At 44.2% G+C, this 12,013-nt stretch overlaps 1 protein-coding gene across 1 annotated transcript; it reads left to right on the top strand.

Moving 5' to 3' along the window:
- Positions 1 to 4,892: 4,892 nt before the first annotated feature.
- Garin4 (golgi associated RAB2 interactor family member 4) lies at positions 4,893 to 6,599 on the top strand. Its single transcript, XM_076872913.1, has one exon. The coding sequence runs from the start codon at positions 4,893 to 4,895 to the stop codon at positions 6,597 to 6,599; it is 1,707 nt and encodes a 568-aa protein (XP_076729028.1).
- Positions 6,600 to 12,013: the final 5,414 nt, after the last annotated feature.

Here is a 12,013-nt window from a genome sequence, read left to right as displayed (position 1 = left end):
AAAATACATTTAAATTTCCATCCCAGTGTAAAGAATAACACAAAATTTTATACATAACTTATTGACAACGGGTTACTTTTATTGAGTTATAAAGCAAATAACATAAATAAATACCAACCAAATTTGTTATTTCTATATAAATCTGAAGGAAACTATTGCTACAGACAGTTTTAGTTTGGAGAACACCAACTTGGTAAAATTCTCTCCTAAGTTTTACATTTAACTAAGTTTAATTTTTAAAGTAAAATTTACAAAACATACTGTGCAGTACAATAATCACAGATCTGAGTGGGTTAGCAGTACTAGCAAAAGTCAAAGGATAGCCTTACAACTTTTATACTTTTAGGAAAGAGATGTTAATGATCAGAAATCAACTTAGTCAAAGCAAACATATAAGACAGGTCTCTTCTTCAAATGGCAGTGTGGCTCTTCTATATCAGATACAATGTATAAAAGAGAACATTTATTGGTTATCTTGCTGGTAAACTTACATAAACTTTTATTTTATGAACTTTTACATAATGCTTAGAGACAAGACTTAGACAAATATAGTTCTCAGATGCATACATATATCTAGTCACATATATTTAGTGTGTCAACTATATTGTTATAACCTAAGTAACAGTTGTTTGTTTAACCAATTACTAAAGTAATCATTTTTTACTTTAAAACAGGTACAAATCCTAGTTCCTCTAACACTTATTTTCCCCAACTAATAAAACCTAACAAATACAAGAAAATTGTCTTGCTAGATAAGACCAGATCAATATTTCAGACTTTGCTTCCTATCGGTACATTAAATTTTGAAAAGCTTTGACTGACTCTGCTAATTATAGCCAATTTAATCACATATGAACTTTTTGAGATTAATGTTCCACAAACTTTCTGCAATTTAGACATTCTATAACTTGTTTACACTTTTAGTTTTGTCCTTTCTTCCATATCTTGAACTTTAGTACAAGAATATTACTTTATCATGCAAAATACTTTTCTCATCCAGAAACATTCCTTTTACCTTCTAATTTTCTAAAGTATATTTCCATCCATATAACTTTCTTATATCTCTTTTCTAGTTTCATGCCCTTTTAAAAATTTATATTCTGAAACAATTCTTATAAATGTTATCTATGAATTTAAATTACACAACAAATTTTATTCCAGGAGAGGGCCAGATTGCCAGGACTGTGTGGAAAGTATTTAAATTTTTTTTAAATCCTTTCTTCTGGTGTCCTATCCTTGCACATCAGAAGAAGTGACTTTTTGCATCCTTAACTCAGTTTCCGACTGTTCAGACTTCTTATCATGCAACTGTATGAGTGCTTATACATACAGAATCTCTTTCATAAACTTTACCTCTGACTTCAAATGCAAGATTGTATAATAATCCAGAAAATAATTTAAAGGCCAGGTTGTTGTATAGTAAAGCATCTTTCTCTTAGGCTTATACCTAAAGGTGACCCATTAAGCCAAGATCTTTCTTCTCAAGAGATTACCAATAGGATTAACACAGCATGACTGATGTTTTAAAGGGTCAGTATCAGATAAAGACAAAACACAGATAACCAGAGAGAATTCCCCCAAATCATAGCCAACACATGGGAACCTTTAAAACAGACAGACCTGCACATACAGAATTTTTCCCATTTATAATACCTCTGACAGACCAGTTCCAGCTGCAAGATTGTACAATAATTCAGAAAGACATTGAAAGGCAGGATCATTACAGTAAAATCATCATTTTTTTCTTGGACAGGCTTATACCTTTAGGTGGCCCTTTCTTCTACTTACTTTACCTCTAATAGACCCAACTCCAACTGCAAGATTGTACAAAAAGGAAACACAGAGACAGACAATCAGAAAGGATCCCCCAAACCGTGGCCAACTGATGGGAACCTTTGAAACTGACTAGCCAAGACCTTTCCCAAGAGATAATCTATAGGATCAGCACAATATTGCCCATGTCTTTAAAAAGGAAGAAATAGATGCAAACAAAAACACAGACAACCAGAGGGAATTTCCAAACCTAAGGCCAACAAACAGATGAGAACTTAGAATAGACCAGAAAGGAGTAAATATCCCTAGGTTCTCTAATCCTGCTTCACCATGGCTCCTACATCAGTGGTGCCAGAGCTGTCTCCACAAAGAGGGTTCAGATGTTCCCATGAAGAGAAACCAGATGTGTGGAAGCAAAGGTCTCAGCATGCACAGGGGGAGACTTGCTAGGTTGCCAAGGGTGTCACAACTTTACTGAGTTGTTTCCTTTTTCTCAAAGTGGACCAAGTTGGAGTGATCTGGTTCAGGGAGAGAAGGCAGGAGTTCCCTGCAGCAAAAGAAGCTTTAGAATCTGCTGGGATGGTCCCTAATTCCCTCCCTCATAGAAACAGCTCCTCCAGTTCCATCGAAGCAAATTCATCTATTTCCTAACTCCCCACCAGTGGTTTTCAACAAGTTCACCTTATATCTTCAGCATGGAGTAGGGTTGCTTGGAAAGCCAGGCCTGCCCAAGAAAAGTTAGAGCAGGGTCTGCTCTCAGGTCCCATCTGGATTGCCAAATTTGATACCAAAATCTTGGTCCTTGTCCCTGATGTCAATCTAGTAATGAGGACATGGATTTGAGAAAAAGAAGTTTTATTGCTTTGCTAGCAAAGGAGAAACACAGGCAACTACTGTCTCACAGGCTGTGATTCTTCCATGGTCTCTTCTCAAAGGAAATTTTTCCTTTTACACCCTTGAGCCTGAGATGGGTGTGGTGCTGCCAATCCCTAAGATGCCCCCAAGCCATCTTTCCCATTATCACTGTGCAAAGTACTTAGCATTTCTTCAGTGGTTGAAATGTCTTTAACTACCACAACTTTCTTGGCAGTTTTCTGGCCAAACAGCAAAGTGTTTGTTGATGTTTGTTTTTGTAGCAGGGATTGAACCAAGGGGTGTTTAACCACTGAGCCACTTCACCAGCCCTCTGTCGGTCTGCATACACACACACACACACACACACACACAGGTGGAGGTGCATGTAATCCATGATTGAACTCGGGGGAACTGGGCCCCTAAGCCACATCCCCAGCCCTATTTTGTATTTTATTTAGAGACAAGGTCTCACTGAGTTGCTTAGCACCTCACCTTTGCTGAGGCTGGCTTTCAACTTGCAATTCTCCTGTCCTAGCCTACTGAGCTGCTGGGATTACAGGCATGCACCACCATGCCTGACCTAAATATCAAGTTTTTCAAATATTTCTGTTTCCTGTTCCTGTTTATCATGGTTAACTTGGCTTAAAGTGCCAGCAATATCCATGCCACCCCAATGCTGTACTTTCTCGACATTTCCTCCACCAGATTAATTCACCTTAAATTCAGCTTTACAGAAAGTTTCAGAATATGGACAAAAAGTAGACAACTTCTTTGCCTCAGTGTAATGCAAGTGGCCTCTAGTTCAATTTCCGATAGAGTCCTCCTTCTCTGAAACCTCATAAGCCCAATCTTTACACTCCATAGTCCTATCAGTTCTCTTCCCAATCACCCATTAAGCTCCATTTACAACAAATTAAGACTTCTCCAGCTTGCATATTTAAACTTTTCAAAATTCCTTCCACAAATTCCAAAAAGCTCCAAAAGTTTCTAAACCACATGGTCAGGTTAGTCACATCAACAACCCCACTTCCTGGTACCAATTTCTGTTTTATTCAGCCTTCTTTTTTTGGGGGGAGGGTCACTGTGACCAAAAGACATGGCAAGAACAATGTAGAGAAGGATAAGTTTATTTGGGGGCTCACAGTTTCAGAGACCTTTTTGGTCCATAGATGGCCTACTCCATTGCTCTGGGCCCGAAGTGAGGCAGAACATCACAGTGGAAGGCATGATGGAGGAGTGTCTCTCAGGATATGGCAACAGGAAGCAGAGTCTCTGTAGTGTTTAGAATGAAGATTTTAGAGTCAGTCAGACCTGGATTTAAATAATATTAGTTTATGAAAATGTGGGTACGTGATACAACCTTTTTTAATTGTTTTAAAAATCTGTAAAATGAGTATAGTAACAATAATATCAAACTCGATGGGTTCTTAAAATAGCATGCAAAACATGTACTATAGTTCTTAGGAGAAGAAACCTTTCATTATTAAGTTATGTTAATTATTAAAGGTCATAGTGTTTACAATTATCATTGTCAACATCTACTGCAATTTTATGGAAGGACAGGCTAAGGACCAAGGCTACCAAAATTCTAAATTACTCAATAAAATTAAACCATGAACTCAGATGGTTCACATTTCTCCCATCCTCTTGCAGCCTCATAGACCCTTTCCTGTCTTTTGAATTTGGGGTTGGGAAGGAAGCACCCATACGAAATTGTTCCATTTGAAAAATCTTTATTTTTTGCACATACCTGAGTCCCTGGCAGGGTGGACCTGTCCTCTGTAGGGGCAACTGGGGTATGAAAACAAAGGGGTATGTGACAGTGACAGGTCACAAAGGGCAGCAGAGGATAAATATGGCTGTGCAGGGGGTTGAGGCCAAGAGGGTGGTCACTTCTCCCACTAGGACTGCAGTTTGTTGACTCTCAGCGAAGTAAAAAATCACAGGTGGAGGTGAGGGGGTTAGACCCAGAAGACAATCTCTTGGAACCCACCCTGCATCTCTTCAATCTTTAAAGAGATTCAGTTTGGGATCCAGGCACACTGCAGTGCCCCCTTGTCTATCATTTGTGCTCCCACCCCAAGCCTGGCCTCTGGGAGGCTCTGAGGCAAAGGTGGAGGGGTTTGTGGGGTGGGGTGGTTTGGTGTTGAGAGACCTGCTGTGGCACCACTTCTGTGACCCAGGAGCACCGCTTCTGCTCCCTCATCTGCCCAGGAGGCTAAGAAAGATTCGGACCAGCCTTGCCAGCGCTCTTATGATAAAAGATGACCGCGAACAGTGAGTGTCTGTTACCATACTACACTGCCCAAAGTGGCTCTGGGGTGGGCATGTTCAATACCACCATGGGGAAGCTGCAGCGGCAGCTGTACAAGGGAGAATATGACATATTCAAATATGCACCGATATTTGAAAGCGACTTCATCCAGATCACCAAAAGAGGAGAAGTGATTGATGTGCACAACCGAGTCCGGATGGTGACCGTCGGCATCGCTTGCACTAGCCCCATTCTCCCACTCCCTGATGTCATGCTGCTGGCCCGGCCAGCTGCTGGACATGAGGGGCTCGCTGGACGCACCAAGGGAAAAGGTCGTAAGTCTGCAAAGACCCTGGAGCTCACCAGACTCCTTCCCTTGAAGTTTGTAAGGATCTCTGTTCATGACCGTGACAAACAACAGCTGCGCCTGAAATTTGCCACTGGCCGGTCGTGCTACCTGCAGCTGTGCCCTCCTCTGGATGCCCGGGAAGACCTCTTTGCCTATTGGGAAAAACTAATTTACCTCTTGCGACCACCAGTGGACAGTAACAGCAGTACGTACGCCATCCCGGCCGAGGAGATGATCTGCATGCCTGCGTTTGAGGAAGAGGACAAGACAAGTTTGGGGGCTGGGGATTTACATGCTAAAGGGGATCAAGACCAGGTTAGCATCAGGAGCCTCCACATGGTTTCTGAGGTGTGTGGGGCCACCTCTGCTGCTTACGTTGGGGGGGAGGGAATCCAGCACGGCTCCCACAAATCCACATCCAAGACTAATATAGCCATCCCAAGAACAAAATCTAAAGAGCATGTCAAAGAGTCAGCAACAGAGGGAGCAGCAGGCTCTGGACAGGCAGGCGGAGACAAAGCTGATGCGACCCTCACTGGTGCAAGAGGAAGCAAAACCCACGTGGCCACTACAGGCTCTGCCAAGGGGTCCCCTAAGAGCCTTAAGGTAGGCTTGGCTGCAAACAAGCCCTTGGAAGGTATTTCCAGCACATCCTCCAGCTTCTCCCCAGAGGGCGCCGGGAATATTGGGGTAGAACCTGCTGCTGGGAAAACTGCTGGAGAACCAGATAAGAATTCAGCAGCAGGATCTTTCACCCCAACCCACCTGAGTGACAAGGGTGGCCAGGCAAAACGGCAGCAAAGCTCCCACATCAAAACAGAAGTCCACAAGGAGAGGAGGGAAAGAAGGGAGAGGAGAGAAAAGGACAGAACTGTGAGTAGGAGTACCCATCACCGCAGGGGTGAAGGTCGCCACAAGACAGGGGACAAGATCTCCCGGAAGTCAGCTGGCCGCCGAACTGTTAGAGAGGATAAAAAGGGGAAAAGTCGCAGCAGCCCCGGAGGCAGCAAGCACAGCAGTACCCACAAAGGCATCAGTCGCTCCCCCATCACCAAGGAGTCCAGGAGCTCCCACAAGTCTGGGAGGAGCTTCTCAACAACCAGCTCCGGTTCAGCCAACAAGAGACTGGGCAGGATCAGCTCTTTCTTGAAGACGGTCAAAGCCAACCTTACCACTAAAGGGGTGGCCTCAGTGCGCGGCAGAGATATGGATGTCACGGCTAAGAGAGAAGAGAGGACCACCATGGAGGCCATCATGGAGACAGCCGAGAGTGGCCAGGGTCTGGACCTCACTGGTTCTGTGACATCCGAGGTCATGGAGACGATGACCTTTGAAGCCCATGAAATACAACCCAGAGCCAGAAGTTAAGAGGGGCCCAGGGATCAGGGGACTATCCCAAAAGAGCCTATTCCAGCTTCCTTTACTGCAGATTAAATAAAGAACCATTCAACCTGAGAAGGGTCTGCTGAGTTGTGTCTGAATTTCCATGTTCCACAGCTCAGCAGTGACATCACAGTGGATTCTGGGACGTCAGCTGTGCTGCAGCTTGAGACCCCTCCCTGCCCCATCTCACACTCATGCTCAGTTGTATCAATAGGAATGCTCCCTCTTTGGGTGACCCAGGGTGATGGCTGACAGTCACAGACCGTGGGCTGGGAACTCTACCATCTCCCTACTCTTGATAGTTTTTCTTCCCCATGAAGATCCATAGATTGAGAACATGGAGGTCCTCCTCTTGAGGTGGGGGAAGGGGAGCAGCAACATTTGCTGGCAATCAGAACAGGGAGGACCACTGTCTAGATTTAGCAATTCCCTGCCTAGGCATACACCCCAGAGAAACAATCACACATTTTCTAGGAGATGGCCATGAGAATGTTGATAGCAAAATAATATTAAGCACTGGAAGTAGACCAAATTTCCATCAACACAATTGATATGACAATGGGATATGGATTGAAATATTTGAAAGTGACAATCAGTGTAGATAAATTTTGCTCAGTTATATTTTTAAAAATGCAAAACACAGAATAGAATATGATTTACTTATAAAAGAGTTAAAAGGGCTTGGATTGTGGCTCAGCGGTAGAGCACTCGCCTAGCACGGGTGGGAACCGGGTTCAATCCTCAGCACCACATAAAAATAAAGGCATTGTGTTGTGTCCATCTACACCTAAAAAAAGAGTTAAAAAGCAAGATCAAATAATGTATTTCATACATGTTTGGTAAAAATGTAGAATGAACCTGGATGATAGTTTTCTCTATGGTGGCAAAGCAAGAGAAGTGAACAAGGAGGCAGGCATAAGACTTACCAGGAATTGAACCTGGAATGCTTAACCACTGAGCCACATCCCCAGCCCTTTTGGTTTTTTATTTTGAGACAGGGTTTCATTAAGTTGCTAGGGCCTTGCTATGTTGCTGAGGCTGCCCTCAAACTTGCGATCCTCCTGTCTTAGCCTCCAGAGCTGCTGGAATTAAAGACATGAGCCACCACAACCCACTGAGAATTGTATATCTTTAGCGAGGGGGTATAGTTGAGCGTTTATTGTTTATTGCTATTTATCAGCCCTAAAATCACGGTGGCAGATGTAATACAGTTGTTATTGCCCCAGATATGTCTTAATTCCTTTCCTTGGTGCTTTCACTTTTCTGTGATATGTCCCAAAGTGGCATGGGAGCCTCTTTTGTTAAGATTCATATTTTAAATGATATGTATAAGGACTGTTGGCCATTAGGAAAAGGAATGATGTCCCTATTTTACAAATGAGAACACTGTTGCCTCAAGAAGGTAGCTTGCTTTGTCACTCAGTAGGACATTTGCAGAACAGTGTTTCCCTAACCCACTTTTTTATGCAGCGAGTCATGGGGTGCAGGCAAAATGAATAAGTCCCTTGGGGCTGGGGATGTGTCAAGTGGCATGCGTGTGGCCCAGGTTCGATCTTCAGCACCACGTACAAAGAAAGATGTTGTGTCCGCTGATAACTAAAAAATAAATATTAAAAAATTCTCTCTCTTTAAAAAAAAAATGAATAAGTCCCAAGAGACAGGGGCACCACAAGAATCTGAGACTTGCCAAAACTCTACAGAGGTGAGCATGGAATTTACTGGATTAAGAGGAGGAAGGGCTGGGGGCTGGGGAGACTCCTGGTTGTGAGCAACTGTGAGTTGGTGTTTGAACTTTAGTGAGCTCACAGCCCCTAGATGGCCTTATCTAAAGAGTGTCCAGACCACCCTTAAGCTGTGTCTGGCTCACAGACCTCTATCCCCAGCCTTGGCTGCCCTGACTACAGCTGTAAACAGACCTCCCGCCTGGAATTCCAGGCCTTGCTCTCCACCAGGGACCACTCCTGCCTGGAGCTATGGCTCCATGCAGCCCAGTCCCTGCCCCCATCCCTCCCACCCCACCCCCACCCCCACCCCCGAAAGTAACTCTTGAAAGTCAGGACCAGAATTCTTTCTCCTGGAATTCCAAAAACAAATCCTCAAACTTCACAGGAAGGAAGTTGTGAGTTAGGCCACAATTGCTAGAATTTCCACAGCTAATTCCTAAAGCTACTTCTGAGGGTAGTTGCAGACTTCAACTTTTTGGTGGGGAGAGGTCTTTTTGGTCCTTATAGGGAATAGTGGACATGGAGTGGAGGACCCTGTCAAGAAGGGAAGACAATTCAAGACTATTCACATCCACCATTTCCTCCTTCAAAACAAGGTTCCTGACCCCAGGCTGAGGAATTATTGAAGTGAGTCAAGTTATTCTTAAGAAAGCAGGGAACATGCCAAAGATTAGATACTAATTGGCCCTGTGAAGAAAACAACATTGGAATCATTAACCCAGAGCTCCAGAGAAGACTGGGGGCCTGCAAGGGAGGCGAATTAATGGTTTACTCCTAACCAGCTTTTCCTTTGACTGGAAAGGTGGAGAAATTACAAAAAAGATCACATCTCATTCCTTTAATCTGAGGATTTCCACACAGGCAAGTGTAGGTAAACACTAGTCTGGAAGACAAAAATGCAACAAAAACATTCACATAGCACTTAGTCATTTATAAAGTTATTTAATATACGTGCTGACTTCTGATTCTCATATCACTCCATCTGGCAGAGCAGCCACTGGGGTTCAGAGCATTTAAAGGACTTGGTCAAGGTTAAGAGATGAAGTCACTCCAATGCAACTCCTTTCACGCAGCACCTACCACATACTGGGTCCCACACAACTGTAAAGAACCGGTGAAAGAGACAGGGCAAGGGGTTGGGGATTTAGCTCAGTGGCAGACACTTGTCTAGCATGCGCAAGACCGTCAGTTCAGTCCTCAGTCCTGGAAATAAAAGAGGGGGGAGGCAGGCATGTGAGTCACTATTTTAATGATTGACAGATACAATGAGAGACAGGTATAATGAAAGATCCATTCATCCGAGGGATTCTGGGGATTGAGATGGAGTTATAGGTCAGGAAAGGCTTCACAGAGGAACTGGAAGTGTTGAAGAATGAATGGGGCTCTGCCAGGTAAGAAATAAAGAGCAAGGGTAAGGGTGGAGGAGGTATCAGGGGAGGGGTGGGGCGAGATCATCAGTCCATAGAAAAGAATGTGTGCAAAGTACAAAGGCTTGAAACATCACGATAGTTGTGGCAATTACAAATATTTCAGCCTTTCTGGATGGAGGGCAAGGAGAGAGGAAAGATAAAAGGCTGGAGAATCAGGCAGTGGGTCTTGGGGGCCCTGGGCCATGTAAATGTCCAGAATTTTGGGAACCACTAAAGGCTGCCTGATGGGAGTGAGATCTCTGTGGCTCCAGGGTGGACTGTTGACGGGCAAAGGATTATCTGGAGGCAGAGGATGATTCAGGAATCCTGTCTAGAGACAGGAAGCCCAGAAACCAGGAGACCAGGGGGCAGAGTCAGGAGTGTAGAGAGATGAAACAGTACAACTGTCCTTGCCATGTCTAAAAAAACAGGTTGCTCCTGGTGTAGGCATGTGCTCTTCTAAAGGAGACAGAACTAACACAAGTACAGGTGTCTTCCTCCTAGGATGATTGTTGGTCTTGGGGACAGCAAGAAAAGAGGGGCAGGGGAAAGTGAGGTGAAATGTGCTAGGGTATAAAACAATAGCTTCCAGACAGGTAAGAGGTAAAACATAAAGATTAAGCAGACTCAGCAGGGTGAGGGTCTGTGGAGCTTTAGCATTAGAGATCTCTGAGAGGAGAGACCCAGGGAGTGGGTTTCCTTGTCCATGTGCCAAGAGCTGTCCTGAAGCTCTCCCACCTGGCCCTTCTCTGCTGAGCATGATTTGCTCAGTAGAGCCCCTTGTGGCCATGTTCTGTTCCTGCAGGTTGGTGCTTGAATGAGGGGAGCCAGGACCCAGACTGAGTCACAGTCATCCTTTCCCTTTGTCACACCACAATTTGCCTAATGCTGATTCACTGATTATCAGCCCATCCCTCAGAGACAACCTAGCCTGCATCAGATGGCCAGAGGTGGGAGCTGGTAAAGAGGATATGTCTCATGCAGCTTGCAGCAAGGTCCTACCTCCTGGCAGTGTGGTGGCAGCACATGGAACAGCCATAAGACAGGTAGGACCCCTAAGAAGATAGGATTCCGACTCAAGGGGACAATGAGTAACCACCTAGAACAGAGGTGGGAATGAGGTTAGCCTATAAGTCATTTGAGAAACAGTTATCAAGTGCCTCCCCGCAACACACACACACACAGAGTAATACAAACCAAGGTGGGGTGGTGGCCCTCAGGGAAGTGTGTAGAAGGAGGCTTCATGGGGAAGAGGAGGTCTGAGCAGAGAGATGACAGGCTGATCACTCTTGGCACAGACAATGGCATGACAAAGAAAAGGGTTTGGGAGATTAGGGTATGTTCGTAGATGAGGGGCAAGTGCAGCATGTCCTGGGAATAATGTATAATGTTCTCAGGGTATGAGCAATGGGAAGGGGAATGAATTTTGGTGGAAAACAAGGATAAAAGAAAAGATCATGACATAGAGGAGAGGCCCAGAATGCTGCATGCCTCTCCAGAACCCCCAGTCTTCATTACTATACGTGAGAACTATAATCCAGGCGTGAGGGTTTGCACAGCTGGGTTCTCCAGAGCAAAAGGGCAAAGGAAGCCCAGACTCTTCCTCTTTGCCAATTTAAAGAATTTGAAATGCATTATGGAGGCCATGTCTTCCCCCACACTAAGTAGGAGCTGTCCCACAGGTATGCCGAGGTATTGGCACCCTTCATCCTGGGGACAGCTGAGGGATGAGGTCAGTAGGTGTTGATTGCCAGGAGCCTCATCCGGTGCCCCAATGTCCCATTCCAATGTTGTCATTTTCTACATGTGACATGGTCTCTAAAAGGCTAAGAAGCATCTTTTCAGACAGGCATACACATAAGGATGGTGCTACTCTGCTTTTTTCCCCCACTGACATAATGAAGTGTGCACTGGTTCTAGCAGAAGTCAGAAAAAAAAGAGACAAACTCTTCATGAAACTTCATAAAGCTAAATTTGTTCTTTAATGTTTTATTTTGCAACATAACATACATGCAGGAACGTGCATGAGTGTTGAGTACACCACTCAGTGTCATTTCAAAAAATGAACACAAAATGAGCCTCTGGTTAAAAAAAAAAAAATCAGAACATCCAAACTCCCCCTCACATTCTCCTTCAATCTCTACCCCTAAGGACACCAGTGTCCTAACTTCTAACACCATAGTTTAATTTTGCTTTCTTCTTTTTTTTAATATTTATTTTTTAGTTGTAGTTGGACACAATACCTTTATTTTGTTTACTTATTTTT

This window comes from Callospermophilus lateralis, chromosome 13 (assembly GCF_048772815.1).
Source record: "Callospermophilus lateralis isolate mCalLat2 chromosome 13, mCalLat2.hap1, whole genome shotgun sequence".
Taxonomy (NCBI): Eukaryota; Metazoa; Chordata; class Mammalia; order Rodentia; family Sciuridae; genus Callospermophilus; species Callospermophilus lateralis.
Note: the sequence above shows the minus strand (reverse complement) of the source record. Positions and strands in the feature narration are given on the sequence as shown.